Source organism: Haliotis rubra, unplaced genomic scaffold (assembly GCF_003918875.1).
Source record: "Haliotis rubra isolate DU_JTF1 unplaced genomic scaffold, ASM391887v1 Scf233, whole genome shotgun sequence".
Lineage (NCBI taxonomy): Eukaryota > Metazoa > Mollusca > Gastropoda > Lepetellida > Haliotidae > Haliotis > Haliotis rubra.
The window spans coordinates 778,595-801,771 of NW_025766370.1; the positions used below are offsets into that span (position 1 = coordinate 778,595).

Below are 23,177 nucleotides of genomic sequence, written 5' to 3' on the forward strand. Positions count from 1 at the left end.
ACTGTAGTTAGTTCAGCAGATATTTCACACTTTCACATATTAACTACCTAACTTGTAGATATAAATGTGAAAAAAACAGTTTTTTTTCTATTTCTGACAGTACTTTAACAGTAGTACTGTCGGAGGAACAGCCTCAAGGGCGGGAAGCACGTACAGCTTAGGATGTCAACATTTAGGGGTTGTATCAAAACTCTTCCGGACCTGAATCTATCAGTTTCTTGTTAAATGGTTCTGTGGAGGAGCTATCTACCCATTGTGTGCTTGCAGTGTGGCTGGTGTTCACCCTTGTTTCATCCAAAAACACTGGTTCGAATCCTTCTTGACGTTTTTGTCTGATAGTGCGTAAGTATGTGTTGCGTAATCGCACGATATCAGCTCTTTCACCTAGCACCCGCCTGTTTTCCCCACTTACCACTTTGTAACGAAACCCAAATGTATCCAAAAGTTTCAGTAACTGATATATGGATATAGTCAACGAATGTCCTGTATCCATGTGTTTTCGCAAAATGTGTAAGGCAGCACAACTGCACATGCAGTGCGTTTAACAAATTTACCCAAGGCATGTTTAAGGCGACCCCATTCCATCGGAAAATTTACAACATTAAACGTTAAGTAGTATAATAATCGCCGTAATATTACGTAAAACCGTCTGAAGGCGAAGTCATACGTACATTATGTAGACAGCTGTAAGGAAGCTACGACATATGACTAACGCATGCCCATCTGTCAATTAGTCCACTTCCGGTAGCTCGTGTCAACAGCAAGTGGAATTTACGCAAGTTTATTTATTGTCAAACCGAGAAATCCCTGGGTTTTCTTAACATGATTTTGTGGATCAGGAACAAGGAACATGTATTATAGATGATTGGAGGCAGTTCTCATTTCTTAAACTGTTTTTAGTGACATTGTAGTATACAACAGACTGCTCAAAATGGGTATTTTGTTCTCGAAGCTGTGGAGTTTGTTCACAAATGAAGGTAAGTTTAAAAACCACCCTTGAATGTTTTTCCACGTGTAAAATATAACTGGCCTTTGTGAACACGAGAATCAAGGTTTCATCCAGGTTGGTTAATTTCATTTTGGAAATGAGTAGTTTCTTAATTTCACCGTCATTTGGCATGATATAAAACCGAAAACGTTCTGATTTGTTACGTCCAATTTCGATTTGTACAAATTAAACATTCCACAATATTTCTGTTTCTATTTTTCTGTTTCCATTTTAATGTACTAATTCAAATGTGTGTCAAATGGCCAGCTGCCCTCTGTCATTATGAAAGATGTTGATTGCTTGTACTCATAATATTAGTTGTTTTCGTGTATTGTTGTGTTTGGATGCTTGAGACACATTGGATTACTTGTTAATCACATGAACAACTCTTAATTGTCTCCGTAACTTATGAAACACAAGTTTATCTGTATACCAAGCCATCATCCAAGTATTATATTGTGAGTAAACAAGTCCAACAACGTATGACATATGAACACGTATAATCCAGCAATGTGACCATATATGACTGTAAAGTCATATTAGCAGAAAGATCATAGTTATTATTACTACTCTTGCACAGTTTTATCTCAAGTTAAATCACCTAATTCTGGGTAGACCTGCCATCTGTAATATCACATGCCTATTTCCATACATGTCCAAAACCCATAAAAGAGATTGAAAAAGTATAACAGAATGTAAACAACATTACTAATATTATGGTAAAATGAGTTAGATGTTCTCTTTATTGTTAGCTTTATGACTTGTATGCATTATGTTGACTGGTACTTCATGTTGTAATAGCTTTGAGCGTGGTCATCAGAGCATGACAGAAACCATTGACAGGCTGAAATCGGACCTCTTTGTACTACGTCAGCTGAAGGAGTGTCTTTACCTTTTGAATAAGACGTATGATGATACAAATCTTTATATATGTTCCACCCATTTATTGACAAAGAAATTACGAGTCAACAGCTCTTTGATAGAAACCTCATGTAGAAACTATAATCATAAGAGTGACAGACGATCTCATATTGTCATATGTAAAAGATGTTTGGTATATCTAGAATATGTGGCTCCCAAAATGTAGTTCCAATCCCCTGTGTGTGAAAGTCTTGATTTGTTTGTATGTGAAAATCAATCAAGTCACTATATGATGAAAAACAAAAAATAATTATGCATCAATTTATAAAGATTATGAACAGATTATTCTGAAAAATATTGATCTTGTGTATCTAGGTTAACAGTGAAAGAAGGATCATTGTTTGCCATTGAGCTTCAACCTTGATAGTGTTTATATAAATACTTTTCTGAAGCGTTCTATTTTAAATAGATCAACATTTCTCAGGGGTAGTAACTAGAAAGCTGTTTTTATAGAAGGTGTTAATGTATATTTGTGATGGCAAATACCAATCCTGTTCTGTACACTTGACTTTTTGCAAGAATTGTTTGCTTTCATTTGAGTAAGAAGTAAAAATATTCTCGGGTACATTGTGTTCATGTTACAGAAGTTGGCATCTTTAGATTTCCCATTTATGGGTATCACTTCTAAATGCCATTCTGGGACTTATTGTGCTAGTTCCATTCATGAATTGGAAACGGTGTGTTTTGGTTGGACATAATTATTCCTCATGTCACCGATCTCAAATCAATACTAAAACTGTGTCAGGGAGCAGGGTCCTATATAAAAAATATGTATTTATAGTTAATGAAGAGATTCAAACATGTTTAAGCTGTTGAAAACTTCAAAGTCAGTGCTGTTTTGCTTGGTCAAGCTGGTTCCCTGTAAGGAAATTTGCTTCAATGTCCATCTGAAACATATGAAATAGTACTTGCATCATCATTATCCAAACATTCTCTCGAATCAACCCATCTTGCTAGTCTCATGACCAGGCACTGGACACTGGCCATTGTTCCACTGCTGAGAATGCCCTGAGGAAATATGTCAACATGATCAAAGTGCTGTGACTATGTAAGTGACCACAGTAAACGACCAGATCAAGGCCATGATACATGTGGTGGTTGTGATAACAAGGTCATGCAATTGTTGATCTGGGGACAGAGGTGAAGGTACTTGGCAATACAGTTGTGTTGAATTTTCTGGAAAACTTCTCCATGGGTCACCATGGTTACTCGTTTGTGTTCATTGTGTGAAAAGTTTAAAAGATCATTATTTGGGAAATAGAGATCATGACTTCAGGTTGAACAAGATTTGATGCAGATAGCAGCCGCAGGCTAGTGGTTTTCCTTGAGGATAATTAATTTGTTGCTGAAAGTGAAACAGCAGGCAGTTTACATGTACACTGTTCTCGGACAGGATGGATCTTTGTTCTCGAAATGGATCACTGGATTGTTTGGTACAGACATGATGTTTGCTGTCATTTAGCTTGAGTGCCATGATGCCAAACCTGTGTTAAACTGTTGTCTCACTATCCATGGCTGACACTATAGATACATGATATTCGACATATTTTATGCATCCGACATCTGTAGCCATGCTGTGTAAGTGATAATTGTGTCAGTCAACATGGCTTCCCAATCCCACAGATTCTGTATGCATAGGATGACAAGGCTGTGGCATATTGATGTGCAATAAGTAGAAGTAGGGCTGGGGCGATTCACCGATGCACAGATACATCGCGATACATTTAAGTTTGATACAGCTATCGTATCATCGACTGATGTATCGATACAAAACGATACACAAGTTTTTTCAAAACAGTATTATCTTAAACATGTTAAAGTACTTATCTGAGAAAAATACGCAAGTATATATGATAGAGTTACTCGTTTGTTTATAACAATAGTGTTATTGTTATTCACAAATGCCGTGAAATAAATCATTTTAAACCTTAATACTGTGTCATTCTTTCAAGGTGTATGTATCGTGATACGTATTGTATCACAGGTAAAATATCGTGATGTGTATCGTATCGTGACATAGTGTATCGTCCCAGCCCTAGCTATAAGTCTACTATGGACGTGATATATAACTTCCCGTAAAGCCAGACACATGAAGACCTGGTTAAAACTGATCTTCATCAACAGATGCTTGTTTTAAGAGGCGACTAAGGGGATTGGGTGGACAAGTTCTCTTAGTTGGTTGATGCATGTCATCGTATCCCCACGTTCTAGATCGATATGATATAAACCACGTGATTGTCTGGTCTGTGTCTGGACCACCCGAATATGAATGGAATATTGCTCTGTGCAGTGTTAAACAACAAACTAAAACACCCTTTGTTCCAGTGACAGTATCAAAGTAATGTTTGAGTGTCACATGCAAAGGAAATTTACGCCGAAGGGGTCATTGTCGGCACAGGTACTACAGATACGTACCCCAGGTACGTTTCTGTATACAGATATGTACCCTGAACAAAGTCAAAATACAGAAACGTACCCGGTACCCTAAAAGGCGGACGAGTCCATATTCCGCAATCCAAAACCGAAACCGTATGTAGTTGTTCCCGTTCAACTGATTCCGAGTGGTGTTCATGTGCATCGCGAAATATCCGTTACTGTGTATTCTCATTACTTAATAACGCAATCAAATGTATCTAATACAACAGTATGACAGTTCCAGTGAAGAATACGACACAATGGGAATGGAATCGTCCTAGGGTACCTTTCTGTATTCTCATTATGGCCAGCGTACGTTTCTGTATACAGAAACGTACCTGGGGTACATATCTGTAGTAGCCGTGCCGACAACGACCCCTTTAGCGAAATTTACATGACGGTCTCTGTTACTATTCTTATTGCCAAGATTTATGCGCATGATGTCATTCACTGGATTGTCTGGTCTAGACTAGATTGTTTACAGACCGCTGGAACACTGCTGTGTGTAACATTAAATAACCCACAAACAAACATTAACTGATCAGCAAACTTAATAGGAAGAACATTTTAATAAGCAAAACCACAGCCAGTTTTCCAAGCACCTGAGACATACATCGAATATGGTATGTCAATTTGATCAGTAAAGGCATCTATGAGTTGGGCCCATTTTCTCCGCTCCCCCCATTCAGGTTACGTTGACCAGAGCATGTACTGTGAAAGCTGGTTGAGTGTTCTCCTTACACCAGCCTAACCACTAGAAGTGTAGCAGCATGTTATATCATTACACATATATCATCTCCTCGGATGTCCGACACCTGATACTGCACATTGATTGGTGTGTCTCCGCAACCTGTCTGACGGGATCATTACCTCTGTGAGAGCTGGCTTGTAATTGTATACCTTGTGTTGCAGTATTGAGTTAGTTCGATATGTCAGCGGTAGAAGGAACCTGTTCACTATCGAAACTGTGGTAACATGTACATGAAGTGATCTATCTAGATTTGCTCACAGGCCAATATTCGGCCTGCCAGTGGCAGGAATAAATCCTAAATAATACAATTTTCCTAATTCTTGTAGTTCTTGTTACTCTGGTTACGGGATATTGAATGATGAGCGGTGTTACAGATTTGTAGGAGTGACTCGTATTCAACTGATACCAGGACCCCAGAGGAGGATCAGGACTCTTCAGTTATGAAGTCCACACTGTTGCACTGTATGCAGTGTTTACAGATCTCCCAATATGAGAAGATAACAATTAAAACAATAATACATATTTGACAATAATGACATTTTCACTGACTACTTGACAAGAGTGATCAGATAATATCCTGATGTAGGTAAACTAAAATTTGTGCCCTAAGTATACCTCTAGCGTTACCAAGATGCAGGACTTGATGTCCAGAGCCGCACCTTGCCGGTTGACTCCCAGGTGTCCAACTCCCATCGTTTGGTATTATGTAATTATTATAAAATCCTGCTGAGGCTAATCAGCGCCTCCAGTGGGACAATATTAATCTCCTCCTAAAAGTCTAATTATCTGGCTGGGTGTCAGGCTAGGGGGAGGTGTGTTAAGGCTTGTGTATACAGGGAAGCCATTAGTGTCCCCTGACACCTAGACGGGGGATGTAGGATAGAGGGGTGTGTCAGGCTAGGGGGAGGTGTGTTAATGCCTGTGTATACAAGGAAGCCATTAGAGTCCCTTAACACCTAGACGGGCTGGGTATATCAGTGTATCAGGTGAGGGGTATGAGAAGACTGTAAGTACCTAAGTGAGGGAGGGTGCTAAAAGTGGTAGATTGAGTGTCAAAGAGGGAGGGAGTAGTGAATGAGTGAGGAAGGAGGGAGTGTTAGGCTGCTGTACTTATGTTGAGGCTACTCAATCCAGATGTTACAGTTCACAGGTTATCCTGGCTGACAGGTCCTCGCTGTACCGAGGTGAATCATGTCAGTCTCATCACTATTTCAAACTAAGCAGGTTACTGGGTCCATAACTTGAACTTTCTTTCCTGCTGTATTTCAATACACGACTTCTACGTTTAGCATCCATACAGAAACAAAATTCTCACAGTTGTTCCCGATTTACTGTTGATGTTCTCAATTAAATGTATCAAGTTGAAGCTGCAAAGTAGATGCAATGTTGAGGTCGTTGACCTGAAGTCCTGTCACAGGATATCAGAGCTGCCTATTGCTCTAAGACCTCCCGTCATTCCTTCCCATGTTGACAGTTGGTATTGTATCCCTGTCTTGAAGCTTCTCCAGTTATAGAGTTATTTATAACACTGTACATCAGATCATCAATTACCCACGGGCGGACATGACAGCTGTCACAATTAATATACTACTACGCCCCTTCGGTCGAGATATTGTATGTTACCATGATACACAAACTGATTTTCATTGCCTGTCAAGTGTGTATTTGAATAGAATGATGTATCTCATCATTCTTAATAAAATTAATATATTTCTCAGAGGCACAGAAATTATTATCAGATATTCTATCTCAACATTAATTTTTTTTGTCATGCTTAACATTCATGTGAATTGTTTGATTCTTTGAAAAGCAGCCAATCATATCTGTAACAGTGTTTTATTAATATCAACATGATGCATACTCATGCAGATCCGTGTTAGAATTGGTAATCAGCAACCCATATTTCTCGTTAGAGGCGACTAACAGGATTGGGTGGTCAGACTTGCTGTCTGACTTTGTTGACACATGTCATCGTATCCAAATTGCTGTTCATCACTGGATTGTCAGATCCAAACTCAATTATTTATAGACCACTGCCATGTAGTTGGAATGTTGTTGAGTGCGACAATAAACAAAGTGTTTTACAGTTCCTTACATTTACTTGAGTCACAAATTTGCACCTTCTCATCATACTCAGGGGCGGTGGGGTAGCCTAGTGGTTAAAACGTTCTCTTGTCACGCCGAAGACCCGGTTTGATTCCCCACAAGGGTACAATGTGTAAAACCCATTTCTGGTATCCCCTGCCATGATATTGCTGGAATATTGCCAAAAGCGGTGTAAAACTAAACTCATTCATCATACTCCTGGCTGAAGCGTCCTCTAATGTCAAGGTCACTTGTGTAGAAGCATGGATTTATGTGAACCTCATGGGCCGATATCTGGCGTCTAATCTGCAGCATGCCTTTAAAAATTCCCCCAAATGGAATCAAAAGTGTTCCAATTTATTTTAATGTAAAAATGGCTTTTTTATGGCAATGTGGAAATGTATTTTAACAATGAAAACATGATTAAATTGGGTGAGGTTGTGATGCTCACATTATTGTATTGAGTGCAGTTTCAGGTACACTGTAAAGCTAGGCCTACTTCTGAGTTTAAGAAAACAAGAACTTCAAGAAATGCCAGTTTTCATCAAAATAATGTTTTTACCCAATTTCCCTGCCTAGTTTAGAATAATGCATGCTGTAATGGATTTTTGCAGTGTGTAATTTTTTGGACATTTAATAAACTCAAAACATATTGTTGATACTTATTTATAAATATATCAAGAAACGTAACTCCACAGGCTGGTTTTATAATCATTCAGACTTACGACAACCAACTTGACCTTGTTGAACACAATAAAAACACCACGCTCCACCCACCTTGTCATGCCTATTAGCTGCAGAAGTAGGTGTGGTCTGTTATTGTGTTCATTCATGCGAACATAAACACAAAAGTACTGCTTGGTACGTCAATGAAATACACCGGCATCGCGTGCAAGTTATTTATTACTGTTTACAAAAGGGATAAACTTCAGAAAATAAGTTTTGAAGGTAAATAGAATGATTCCTCTGTGTCCTTTGATGTTAGATATGTCAGCACTTAATTAACAGTTGATAAATGGTTTTAATTGTGTTGTGTTTGATAGCGACGTGGTCAAGGTACTGCAATGAGATCAAACAATACATTACAGGGCTCGATTTAGTGCTTTGTTACTTGCACTGGTGCAACCTAATATTACAAAGTGCAACCTTGTTATTAGTCTAACCTGCACCAGGTGCAAGTCAATTTTGAGTGGGTAAACCTCTGAATAAAACATCTAAATAATTCATAGCATATTTCTTTCATTACATATTCCAATAAAAGCAGTGCAACTGGAATTGGGCTGGTGCAAGTAGGTTTTTATCTTAGGTTGCACCCAGTGCAAGTAAGTTAACATCTCTTAAATGGAGCCCTGCATTACGTTGAATCTTCTGAATGAACGTTAAAGATCGGGGTGGTTAGAATTGGTCTTCAGCAGCCGTAAGACTAAGAGGCCATTAACCAGATCAGGTGGTCAGGCTCGCTGACTTGGTTGACACCTGTAGGTTATCGTATCACAGTTGTGTAAATCGATGCTCATGCTGTTGATCACTGAATATTCAGATCTGGACTTGATTAAATACATACCGTCACCATGTGGCTGGAATATTGGTGGGGTGTTAAACAAACAAAACAATACAGTTGATATCAACAATCCATTTGGCTGATATTCCTGAATGACAGTTTGTATACATCCTTAAGTTACTGGTGATGCCTCCATTTCTTTCAATCATGAAAAACGCATGGGTACAATGTGTGAAGCCCATTTCTGGTGTCCCCTGCTGTGATATTGCTGGAATATTGCTGAAAGCAGCGTAAAATCATATTCACTCAATCACTCAATCATGAAAACACAGTGTAATTGTATTAGTTATCCAGCATCACATGAGTGAAATAGATCAGGCTTGAAGAGGGCAGTGGTGGGAAATGACCTCAGGGTATTTATAAGATTAGAACAGAGATATAAGCGTTATATTACTCAAGGATATGGCTTAAAGCTTATTGGTGTTTATTATTTAGTTATACTATTAACATAGATCTGTATGCCTTGTCTTAATAATCCCTGATATGCTGTAAAAGTTTGACCTCAGAATTCTGATGCTATTTTAAATATGGTGTCATGGCAGCCATATTGAAAAAACTTCATTGGCCAAAACTCAGTGTTTTCTTCATCTTATATTGAATTTCATATGCAAGAAATATGTGTTTTTTTAGGTAACATGAAATAATATATTTTACAGTTAAATTGTGTTTTATCCAGATCTGAAATTCGACTTTTGTGTACCCCTGTGCTGCTGCATATGTGGATGTCATCTCTGAGTCTGATACTACTAGGTCTATAAAAATGAAGTTTGAATAAATAATCCCAGCTGTAGTGTCGCTAAAACTTAGTGTTCACAGAGTTCTATGTGAGTTTAATTGCCGTAATCATGTTCCTAGTGTTTTAGGGAGATTGCAAGAACAAGAGCTCTTTCTTTTTCCCAGAAACTTAAGGAGCAAAATTTCATATGCACTGGTATTAGCATAAAAAAAAGGTTTCAGTGTACTAAATTTGAAACTCCAGGACACAGGTGAGCTACAGGGCCTTTAAGAATATTTATTTTTCACTGATTTAAGTGATTCATATGAAGTGTTCAATGCTATCAGTGATGTTAGTGACCAAGGCCAACTTTAGTTACACCAATTCATTAACAACAGGGAGGCACCTATACTGGATACTCAAGCTGTGTTAATCCCAGTTACCATGGTGATCACAGTCACACCTCTTTTGTCACCAAGGTGACTTGTCTCAGTTGTGCCATTTTAGCTTCATCACCTCCAGAAACTTGTAGCTTCATCGTCAGCTTCACATGTAGGACTTGTCACCTGGAGTGGTAATGCTGAGGGTGGCACTTATCAGGTGTAGTAGTTACTGCACAGCATTGCCCAGTCTGTATCTTGTTGGGTGTCTTCCCAAGCAAAAAGCTGTGATAATAAAATAGAAATAATTTTAAAAATTAGAATGCCCACGTTTGTATCTTTGATTATATTTATATATTATTGTGAACTTTTTAGATGAAATTTTTGATCAAATATTCATATATAGAGAGCTAAAGAAAACACTTGAACAAATCCTTCTCCGACTGAAAAAAATCCATTTTTCTGTAAATCATCAAGCATTTTGCACTTTTATGTGGCATAACATTTTCTAGTGATCAGTGAATGACCTGTAGTCTGTACACTCTCTCCCAGTGAGCAGAAGGCTAGTGGCTCATGCTCTGATTCAGACATCTCTCATGCTTAGATCGGTGGTTTATTCGTTGGTTGGTTGGTTGATTGTTTAATGCCGCACTCAGCAATATTCCAGCTATATGGCGGCGGTCTGTAAATAATTGAGTCTGGACCTGACAATATAGTGATCAACAGCATGAGCATCGATCTACGCAACTTGGATACAATAACATGTGTCAGACAAGTCAGCGAGCTTGACCACCCGATCTCGTCAGTGGCCTTTTACGACAAGCATGGGTCACTGAAGACCAATTCTAACTCGCAACTTCTAACCTGATCTTCACGGGTCAGATAGAAAATTGTGTGGTCAACTTCTGTAACTTGTGTGTCATTGTACCCAGGTGTCTGGATTGTACAGGTGCCTACAGGCGCAGGTGTCTGGATTGTACAGGTGCCTGGATTGTACAGGTGCCTATAGGCGCAGGTGTCTGGATTGTACAGGTGCCTTTATTCACAGGTGTCTGGATTGTACAGGTGTCTGGATTGTACAGGTGTCTGTATAATACAGATGCCTTCAGTCACTGGTTAGATTTAACCAAGTCTTGATTATTTTAAGGTTGTGATGTAGCTGGAATACTGCTGACTGGACTAAAATAAAAAGCTCACTGTAGCACATCCAAAACTGTCATTATAAAATTAAGTCGTGGTGACCTAGTCCTACTCAGCTAAGGCTAAAATATGTCAGTGCCTCAGGGTAGAGTCCTGTCTCTGTCATACATGAGTAGATGATAGATTAATGAAAGATTCCTTCACTCATTAGCGCTCAGTCCTCAGGCAAACCTTTGTCGGAATATTTGATTTCCAAGTGATGTTTATGACACATGCCATCAATCGTTTCCTTGCACAATTCTTGAGGACTTCTATGCAAGCATTGTGATGCGGACATCGCGACAGACCGTAGCTTGAAGGCTGTGCACTGACACACCGTGAAACAACGAGCAATTATTGATTCACCTGTTAGGAAACTCAGTGTGAATACAAGTGATGAAAGTGACTGTATTGATGATTTGAGATAACACATGCCAGCAGTCAGCTCCATGTTGGCCAGAACTGGAAACTTGTTACAGCCGAATGTGTCTCAATTAATTTAGCTGGATTGTGAATGTTAGTGAACATCGTTTGACTTAATCACCATATCCTGTTTTGATGTGTCAAGAATCATCCATCCGTCCGTCCGTCCGTCCGTCCGTCCTTCCATCCATCCATCCATCCATCCATCCATCCAATCCATCCATCCCATGGACTATTAGGAATGTCATAGGCCTAAGAAGATAGAACTATAAGACCGAGAAAAACACTGCAACTCAATTACTTGTTAGTATATTACATACTGTCTAGACCATTGATCGCTTGCAATAGCTGCATGGTCTAGTGGATATTCCACGATTCCTGACTCTCATTCCAAAGGACAATAAAAGAGAGTACTTGTTATTGCCTCAACATTGAGGGGACAAAATAACGACAAGCTGGCCTGAATTCAGCATAATGTGAACGAATAGGGTATGCATGCACACAAGCACGCACGCACGCACGCACGCACGCACGCACGCACGCACGCACGCATACAAACACATATGCACACACATGCAAACAAGCATGCACATGCACGTTACAACAGTTTTACATTACAACAGTGTAGCCCTAAGTCACTAAGACGATCTTTGATGACTGCACAGCACCTGAAGAACTTTGAGGGTGTTCTTTCAATGCTTATCCTATCAGAGATATATGGACAATGTCCTGTTCATGCCACCATATTTATTATTGCAATGACATAAATCAAATAGTGTATTTTTTCAATCTGAATTTTGTTTTTAACCTGGGGTGTTCAATTTCTGCTTAAAACACAAATTCTCTTTATTGAGTCCATTTGTGAATCTAGCTAATTGTGAGGCGCTACAGAATGTATCCCTCCTGAGTGATACGAGAGCGGAATGCGCTACCTGTGGAATGCTACTGTCAACACCGATGACAAACAAATAAATTACTTCATTGTTCTGTGTGATGAGGCTGTGTTTGATGTGAAGCCCTTGATGGTTGGTCTTGGTCTACTGTGTGATCAGCTTCGCCTTCTGGGTGCTGTGTTTTTACCAGGCTGCTTTTCTGTCCATGTATACTACCCAACAGAAGTTAGAGCGAGTGAGTTTAGTTTTACGCCGCACTCAGCAATATTCCAGCTATCTGGCGGCACTCTGTAAATAATCGAGTCTGGACCAGACAATCCAGTGATCAACAGCATGAGCATCGATCTGCGGAATTGGGAACTGATGACATGTGTCAATCCAGTCAGCGAGCCTGACCACCCGATCCCGATCAGAAGTTAGAGCACACTCACATAAGACAAGTCATAAAACAGAATAAAGCTGTGTAAAACCCAGCTGACTTACTCACCAAAACACAACCAGAAAGTCAAATGAGTGGATGTTCAGATCTGAAAGGACATCAAGTTCAATCATATCTGTAAAGTATTTCCGTATCCTTTCATTTTGGCAAGGACGTATATTTGAATGAGTTGCAGTATAAGTGTAATGTGGACTTGAAAACTTGAGTGTTTTTGGGGCAATGATCACACTCTGTTCAGTGTAGTTTGGATTCAGCATGTGTTGATGGCTCTCTGTTTTAAACTTTGGAATAAGATCAAATTTGTCTGATGCCACAGTCATATGAGCTTATTAATGATCAGATCTTTGCCAGACAAACTAGTGAGTGATATTGTGAGCATTATGAGGGTATAGTGATGACCTAATTGCTGGATGTGACCACTTGATCCTGTTAGTCATCCTTAATGTGTGTGTCATCTATTCTTCCCCAGAATCCCATGGGAACCAAACAAAATTGCCTCTCACAATCTATATATACCTGTATAAAATTGAAACAATGTTGTCCTTTCAAACACAGACAGACAGTTTATTCACTATTTAAGGACCTAATGGCTGTGATAATCATGTATCTACAGATCACTGTAGACAATATAGTGTCACATGGTTACCTGGGCTTGATTTAGTGATTTTACTTGCACTGGTGCAACCCAATATTACAAAGTGCAACCTAGTTTTAAGTCTAATTTGCACCAGGTGCATGTCACGTTTTGAGTGGGTAAACTTTTGAATAAAACATCTAAAAAGTTCAGTAGCATATTGCAGTCATTACATATTGCAATAAAAGCAGTGCAACTGGAATTTGGCTGGTGTATCTAGGTTTTTGTCTTAGGTTGCACTTGGTGCTAGTAGGTTAACATCTCTTCCATCTAGCCCTGGTTACAGGAGGACTTTTTTTGTTGTGAGACAAAATGTCTTAAAAACAAAGCAAAGGTGGTACAACCATAGCATTTTGAGAATTGACAAGATTTGTCGTTGCTTATTGACATGTCTACTTTTAAGTTGGGGCAGATATTTACTTCAAGTCATTATTCCTCTCATAGACTAGCAGAAGATGGAATTCATCGTCAATTGCTCCATTCAACAGATACTTTTTTGTTCAACCTCTTTCTATCTTTAATGAATAAGTAATTTATATACAGCCTCAGGTAAGAATTCAGCAACCTGTCATTCAGTGTCACAATGGTTAGAAAACATCTTACAAAGGACAGTCAGGTAGCCGATGCCACAGCTTTTTCGCCAGTTCTTCTCCAAAAACTCAACAAGGTAGCCAGTGTTTGAAGGCCACATCAGCCCAGCTGTAACAGGATACAACAGATCAAGAATTTCATTTCTTATTACTTGATATAGATTTTGTTTGAGAAAAGCTCACGATTGATGCATTCCGCTCCAACTTAAAACACAGGACAAACTCACCTTCTGATACCACATGATTCATGTCTAGGAAAAGCATGTAATTTTGTAAACTTTCCCTAACTGAGCAATTGCTGTGTCTTACAAAAAGCTGTGATAACATAGGCCAACAGAATCAGGCCTAGTTGGGAATGTCATTGTGCGGCATGTCGAGCAAACGTTTCAGTCACGTCACGACTGCCAGATATGTTATTGGTTCAGCCACTTTGCCAACAACAACCAAACTTTTGAGGTAAAAGACTGCCAGTTACTGACGAGATTAAAGGTTTGGGGAAAACAAGTGGAAAGGCATACACTGTCTTTTCAGTGTCATTGGCCATTTTGCTTACTCTTTCAGTATTTTTGCGATTCTCTACTCAGGGAAGGTTACTTATTGGATGTTCAGTGCACCGTTCGTGTATAAAATACTTTATTATAAACAGGTCAGTTCACACGACTGACCAGATGTCACAGCTGTTAATTTTTTGTGTGTGACTTACTGGTTGATTAATCTGATGAAGAGTTACGGCCCTTTGTTGTGTCAGAATCTGAAGATCATGGGTTCTGACCCTGTTGGTCTGTGGTCTCTCAGCACTAATCTCGAAGATTTTCATCACATTGGCAAACATCAGAATGTGTGAATTTAGCCAGTTGTCCCAATTATGTGAATTTATTTTTCTTTGGGCCGAGACTGACAAGTTGTATTTTTCTTCCATATCAGTCTGTCATTATTACTTTGTCCTTTCAAACTGGTCTTAAACCCTTGACTCACTCATTCACTCAATCATGGTTTAAGTGCAGTTGGGGCGGTGGGGTAGCCTAGTGGTTAAAACGTTCGCTCGTCACGCCGAAGACCCGAGTTCGATTCCCCACATGGGTACAGTGTGTAAAGCCCATTTCTGGTGTCCCCCGCCGGGAATATTGCTAAAAAGCGGCGTAAAACCATACTCACTCAAATGCAGTTGTTAAGAATGAAGCTGACCTCTTCTTGATGATCACTTGATTGACATTATCTGTTAAAATTCATGTCAGGATTATTTGTTGGATGCTCAGTGCACCATTTGTGTATAAAATACTAAAGTTTGGACAGTGCAGTTCACCCTTAACTAGATGTAATGTTTTGTGTGTGACTTGCTGGTTTGATTAATCTGATGGAGAGTTATGGCCCTTGGTTATGTCAGAATACGGAGATCATGGGTCACTCACTCACTCACTCACTCACTGTTGTACAGAAGGAGGCTGCTCTCTTTTTGATGACCATTTGATTGACATAATCTGATACAATGCATGTCCTTGTTTTGTGAGCTGGTTGTCAAGATGTCAAATGTCCAATCCCCCACTCTACTTAATATGAAATATTAATGAAATTCTATGTATTCCAATGAGCACGACGAGATGTGGTGTCATATGACAGAGTCCGTCGGAGGTAATGTCATAGGAAATCATATCTCAACCTGCTCATTATATATTTACGGACGAAATAAATCGTTGAAAACCATTCAATAACTTGTTATTTTCTTGTCTTTGTTTGAATTTCACTCTTCATGTTAATCACATCAGTTGGGCAGCTGTTCTGCATGTTGATCTCTGTTAAGGGAAATAGACATGAATCGTCACATGGAGGAAAACTACAACTATCTTAACCAATCTTCCATGTTAACAGCTATCCATGTTATTGTCTTGCCATGTTAACAGCTATCCATGTTATTGGCTTGCCATGTTAACAGCTATCCATGTTATTGGCTTGCCATGTTAACAGCTTTCCATGTTATTGGCTTGCCATGTTAACAGCTATCCATGTTATTGGCTTGCCATGTTAACAGCTTTCCATGTTATTGGCTTGCCATGTTAACAGCTTTCCATGTTAATGCCTAAGCATTTTAACATCTTTCCAGGTTAATGGCCTTCTATTTTAACAGTTTTCCATGTTAACGCCTAACCAGTTTAACATCTTATCAGGTTAATGTCCTATTGAAACATCTTTCCATGTTACCGCCTAGCCATTTTAACATCTTTCCATATTAACATATGTTCCATGTTAACGTCTTGTCGTTCTGTTAACGTCTTGCCAGCTTAATAACGTCTTGCTGTGTTTACATCTTGCCGGTTGTAAGGCCAACATGTAATATCTCATTACCAGACCCAACACACCTCTGTGTATGTTATGTAATCACATACACAAATCACAATGTCAGTCATCAATGATTATTTGATTGAAAGGATCACATGCTGATGTTGATAATCCGCTGTCTTAGGATTATTTGTCAGCAGCTCGTGTACAGCACGACCTGTTTTGATTGATTGTATGGTTAGAGGCTCACTGTTCAAGCTTCCCTCGGCCAGGACTGGGCAGGTATTGATTGTAGTGTTTACACTTTGAAGTGATAAACCGAACACAAATTAGATGATAATGAGACTGAATGATCCTTTGAGGCAGGTTTTTCGTCTTTAGAACCTTTGAGAACTGACACTGGAAATGTTTGAATTATTGTCAATGCGCTTAGAACTGAAAACTGAGAGTGAAATAGATTTTCCAAAGGAAATTAAATGTTTAGGGGAATTCACTTCTACAAAAGTGCTTTTGATCACAATAATCTGCTTACGATTTTATTTATCATCTGGAAATAGATCATTTTTAACCTAAAATAGAACAGAGTTATGTTAGAAACCATCATGTTTGTGAGTTAAAATGCTTGCAGGATTTCTTGAAAGAAATTAATGTAGTAACAGCTCTTTTAGAAACATTCGAATTAGTAGCGTGCCGGTAGAATTCCATAATAAGCTGAAATTCCAGACCTGGAAGAATATAGTTGGAAGGGATCACTTTATTCATTTGGTCAATTTGTTCCATTTGGAGTTATATCCCTTTACCGTACCAGGATACCAGATTCTCCCATATTATGATTCTTGGTCTCTCAGCACTACACTGTTTGGTTTTACAAATATTATGAATGTTTTCACCTGTCACTCCTTTGTGCTTTTTGTTGTGGTCAGTTTGCGACATGTGCTGGAGTTTTGTCCCTTTGATGTGCCAGGATCCCAAATTCTCCCACATCAATATTCTTGGTCTGTCAGCATTACACTAGATAGTTTTACAAATATTATGAATGTTTACCACAGTCACTCCTTTGGATTTTCCTCCTACATAAGTGGACACCTTGATTATGAAGATGTGACCTTATTTCACCCTGGTTTCCAATAGGTGATTGAATGCATTAACTGTCAACCGCACACAGCTACATTAAGCTTTCATCATTTGAATCAGTGAGTCTATATGCCGTGTGTTTAAAAGTACTTGATATGTCAACTGTTGATTATTCAACATAATAAGAGCTTGCTGAGGAGGGAATCATGGTATCAAATATAGGCTGCATGATGAGTTTAGTGTCTGTCTTTGAATAGCATGGGCGTCCAATTATGTACAGCGCTGCATGACGTTCCAAACTGGGGGGTCGAATCCCAAACTGAACCCTTAATACGGATGACTGTTAGCACAGTACATGAGCTTGTAAACACTAACACTTGAATCATTTGTTCAAGCTCACTCACTCACTTACTTACTCATGTGACTCACTCACTCACTCACTCACTCACTCACTCACTCACTCACTCACTCACTCACTCACTCACTCACTCACTCACTCACTCACTCACTCACTCACTCACTCACTCACTCACTCACTTGCTCATTTACTCATGTTACTCATGGCTGTTCCATGACGCTAGACAAAATATTGGTCCAGTGTGATAGTCATTAGTTTTACTGCTTGAGTTTGCTGAGTGACACCATGAATGTAGAGGTAATTTATTCATGTGACAAGTTGGCGTGGCCTGTATACACAGTCAGTGACTACCTAGTGATGACAGCTGCTATACCTGGTGACATGGCGGCTGTAAACATGCAACTGTAACTGATCGCTAAACAGTTTGTGTGGAAGTTGAGGGAACACTATACACAAGTGCATATCCTGAAACAATCATGTTGGAAAAAACAACTTCATTGTTTGCCTCTTCTGTTCTGAAAAAAAGAGGTTTTCTTTTGACAAAAATGTCTTCAAACAAATTCCAAGGACCCCTTTCAGAGAATATCTGGTGGCTTAGTCCTCAAGGACTTAACAAGATGTGTGATGGTAAGAGTATTGTTTGTTGTTTAACGGCAACCATAACGGTTTAACACAATGTTCAACCAATAAGACGGCGGTCGCTAAATAATTGATTCTGGACCAAACAATCCAGTGATCAACATCATGAGCATCCATCTACGCAGTTTGGTTGCAATGACCAGCATCAACCAAGTTTGGCCATCTTGGCCCCGTTTCACAAAGCTATTGTAGCCCTACGACTGTCGTAAGTCAATGTTATAATAGGTACGACAGTTGTACTGCTACGATAGCTTTGTGAGATGGGACCCTGATCCTGTTAGTTGCCTCTTATGATTAACATGGTTTAAGACCAATTCCAACTCTTGATGCAGCTTGCAGCATCAGCTTGTCATAACGCTTCTAAAGATCAAGTTCAGTAACGTGCATTGTGTGTACGTGTACCCTGCCACAAGGGTCAGACTTTAGCCTCTTCATAATTTTACTGCTTATGTTTATAAGTGTTAAGTTCCCACAGGGTTTCAGTTAGCTTATAGGTGATAACTTATAACCTCTCTTGCCTGTATGAGCTCTAATACGTCTAGAGCACAAGGTTCAGTAACTACCGGTTTGCTTGCTGGATGATTAGAGTTTTTTGTCTTGAGTGTTTTCTCTGTTTCCTGTCGTATTTTCAATATATGATTGTGACCATTATTCTCAGTGTACAGCATGTCAATGTAATCAATAAGCTTTTGTCTTACGAAACCAATACGAAACCAATACCTAACTTATTATTTAATCAAGTCAATTAACTTGCTAAATAACGTTTTCGTATCATGTCTGGCTATTAAAATCATGCTTTTTGTATCATGGCCATTTTTATACTAAGGTGGGCATCATCATTTCTGTCCTGATTTTCTGGTTACCATGGTAACTGATGCGATATGTACAGAAATAATTGGATTTTCTCTGTTCATCATCATGTTATTTGCGTCCAGGCAGTGATGTAAAAAAGCTTTGAATAAGGATAGATCTATTTCTTGTATTACTTATTGTGTTACCGTGGTAATGTATACATCTGTTAGGAGGCATTGTCTGTTTGTGCTGTTTATGCTTCTAGTAGGACATAATGGCAGATGTAGTGTTGTCATTGAATCTATATTATATATAGGAATCGGAACAATTGGACTATACCCAATGGCAGCAATACCTCGATTCTGAGGTGCTGATTCCTGTAACCAGTAATAGTGTTATCACTGGGTTGTCTGGTGGAGACTCAGTATTTACAGATGCCTCTCATACAGCATAGATGTTGCTGAGGGTTAAAACACTACACACACTGTGGCAGCAATACCTCGATTCTGAGGTGCTGATTCCTGTAACCAGTAATAGTGTTATCACTGGGTTGTCTGGTGGAGACTCAATATTTACAGATGCCTCTCATACAGCATAGATGTTGCTGAGGGTTAAAACACTACAAACAAAACACAATGGCAGAAATGTGTGTTCAATCTGCATGCGGTGTGTGACCTCAACAACTAATTGATGTGCTAATCCACAGACCATCGTTTATTGAAATGATCAGTTTGAAGCTCCAATGTTAAGTGAGTGAGTATAGATTTATGCCGTGTTTAGCAATGTCACAGCTGAGGGAACAGCAGAAATTGGCTTTACACATTGTACCTGAGGGGGAATTAAACTTTTGGGGTGACAGGTAACGTCTTTAACCAGTATACTTCCTCGACTTTATGAGACAGCATTATAACCATAAGATCAATTGAAGAGACCAGTTAGATACAGGAAGGACCAGTGACATATCCTTATACACTTCCGCTTGTATCAATGATCAAGGTTATGTCTCTGTAGCAGATCATTTTGCATACAAGTGATTATAAAAATTTTAACCGGGCGTTTCATATATTCATGTGTGATGCCATGGTTCAGGGATGAGAATTTTCTGCGGTTCCACGGAATTCCGGGAATTTCATCACGCCATTGTTGTGAATCGTGTAAAACTGATAGATGCTAAACCCTCGGCTAGTTTTTCTCAAAACTTCATTCTCACCCCTGCATGGTTAGACATGATGAGGTTCCGGATATTCCAGTACTCGACCGATGTTTAGGACAAATCTAGTGGACATATTCCAGTACTCGACCGATGTTTAGGACAAATCTAGTGGACATATTCATTGCAGTGGCTATGATCCGCACTTAAACTGAGATGTCCCTATAAACTTGATGACTGACATGCAATCTGCACCAGACACTGACAGGTCATGAGGTGCCATTGTCTGGAAGCAGCAATAAATACAAGTGGTGGGTAATATACCAGCGTGACTTGTACCTTGGATGAGATATCCCTGGTGTGATGGACCTAGGGGGATGTTGACTAGGGGAATGGGTCATGACATGCTCAAGTCAGATAATCTCCCTCCTGTAAAGTTAATGAGGACAAACGTTGCACACTCTAAAGAAATGCGTTTCCAGTAATAGTCATTAAAGTTAATTCTTGACAAACAATGTACACATGTTCTGCCATCTGTGTGTATTTTTAAAACTGACTTAATGAAAGAAAAAGTAGTGAAATTAATGAATTACATGGACAATTGGAAGGAATCTATCCATTCTTTCATTGTACTGTCAGGCAGATTTGTGTTGTAATAGTAAAAATGAAATTGCACTTACTATTAAGTGTTTTCCGACACTAATGGCTCTAACGTTAAAAGCGGCTATATTACAGTTTATGATTGTTACATTTCCAGAAAGCTATTGTTTATCGTTTGTTAATATCATACTTTTCTCCGCACGATTATTATATCTATAATTTATCTGTATTCCGGAGCGGTATTCAGATAAGCACCATACTGCTTGTTTACCAATCCGGTTCCTTTTTTTGAAATAAATATGTTTAAACCAATTGGAAGGAGAAGGAACAATAAACAATGCCTAATGTGTTTGAAGTTTTGTTTGTCGATTTGTAACATATGTTTTCTCTTTTTCAGAACATAAGGTGATAATAGTTGGCTTGGACAATGCAGGGAAGACCACGATTTTGTATCAGTTGTGAGTATAGCTGTTTGACCCTCCGTGTTTGTCGTGGAATCTGGCAGCAGTGTCAGAAGTTTACAGCCTAGAACTGGACACATACACACACCTACTAGTCTCTGGTCTGCTAGTCTCATACAGCCTCTGGTCTGCTAGTCTCATACAGCCTCTGGTCTGCTAGTCTCATACAGCCTCTGGTCTGCTAGTCTCATACAGCCTCTGGTCTGCTAGTCTCATACAGCCTCTGGTCTGCTAGTCTCATACAGCCTCTGGTCTGCTTGTCAAAGATAGCTACTGGTGGATGCATGTTGATACCTCTAGTTTTGTGTTCAAATCAATAATTAAGTTAAGATTATTGAAAGCAGTCAGCAACCTGACTTAATGTTTGCCTGTTGCCATTGTTACAAATTAGTCTGTATTCAGTGTGAGTTAGATTTAAAACTTTGTACCTTCCTTGCGGTAAGGAGTGTGGGATTAGCCCAGTGGGTAAATCAGCTGCCAGTTACGCTGATGACCTGGTTAGCGATGTGTGAAGCCCATTTCTGGTGTCCCCCGCCCTGATGTTGTTGGAACATTGCTGAAAGCGGCATAAAAACCATACTCTCTCACTCCATGCAGTTGAATATAAACAGTCTGAGACTTTATCCCCTAGCCATGAGCCCAGGCCCAGAAAATTCTCATAAGCTTCTGTAACAATGGTCCAAACAGTGATATTACTGTCAGCTGAGTATGAAGCAGAGGTAGAGATAAGATCAGGAAGACAACTGAAAACACAGAGGTATGTTTTAAGGCTTGATGTGTTTGCAGTTTGATGAACGAGGTCGTCCACACATCGCCCACTATCGGCAGCAACGTGGAGGAGGTAGTGTGGAAGAACATCCACTTCCTCATGTGGGACATTGGCGGACAGGAGACGCTGCGGTCGGCTTGGAACACGTACTACACCAACACAGAGGTAATAGCCTAAAGAGGCGGGGCTGGGGATTTTGGGGAGAGGTAGTGAGGGAGGAGAGCCTCAGAGAAGAAGGGGGGTAGAGAGGATGGTGTGTTTGTGTTCAGGGGGGATGAGGTTGGAAATGACGTGATGACACCTTGTAAATGATCAAGGCTTGACCAAACAATCCCGTGATTGACATCATGAGCATCCATTGACCCAATTTAGATATGGTAATACAAACTTCTCCAAGTTGCTGATCCCAGCCACCCGATACATACATAGAGTTACCCAGAATCCCCATGGGTTTAGCAGTGTCCTGACTTTGGACTGACACAATCGACTTTCGACAATGACCTCTCATTCTGGAACTATTTTCGAGCAGTTCAACATTAAGAGGGTTCCAGGGTACTTGTGGTATTTTATTCCTTTGCTTTCAACATAAGGTTTAGGGCAGATATTCAACAGAGGAACACATAGTGTAGAAGGATGTTGCATGGAGCTCACAATCTCACACACTAGACTTGTAACAAAGACATATTCATGATATTGTGATATTCCTGTAACAACTCCCTCAGGCACATTTTGAAAATTGACAATATGGGGAGTTTATAAAAACTGTAATTTATTGTCAGGGATCGGTCAGGAGGAAACAGACTTCAAACATTGATGTAGCGAAAAGCTATTCGATAATAGTCACAAGCAAATATATACCCCTTCTGTTTCTGTTACCATGGTAACAAGATCTGTAATGTTTTAAGCACCTACAGACTGTCAGTTTTCCTTCTTACCCCAGGACACATTAAAGGTTGTATTTATAAGACTGTGCACAAGTTGGCGAGGTGTGCTTTATACATTGAAAACAATATTCACACGTTGACTGAATGCCGACAGTTGGACATCTTTTCTCAAATACTTGTTTCAGTTCTTGACATAATCAGA

General features: G+C 39.4%; 1 protein-coding gene across 1 annotated transcript in view; it reads left to right on the forward strand.

Moving 5' to 3' along the window:
- Positions 1 to 738: 738 nt before the first annotated feature.
- Positions 739 to 23,177, forward strand: part of LOC124278235 (ADP-ribosylation factor-like protein 5B) — a 30,142-nt gene continuing 7,703 nt past the window's right edge. Inside the window, exons 1-3 of the mRNA XM_046713957.1 lie at positions 739 to 977; positions 21,259 to 21,319; positions 22,109 to 22,256. Of these exons, the coding sequence (XP_046569913.1) occupies positions 932 to 977; positions 21,259 to 21,319; positions 22,109 to 22,256 (255 nt within the window). The 5' untranslated portion in view covers positions 739 to 931. The remainder of the gene's footprint in view (positions 978 to 21,258; positions 21,320 to 22,108; positions 22,257 to 23,177) is intronic.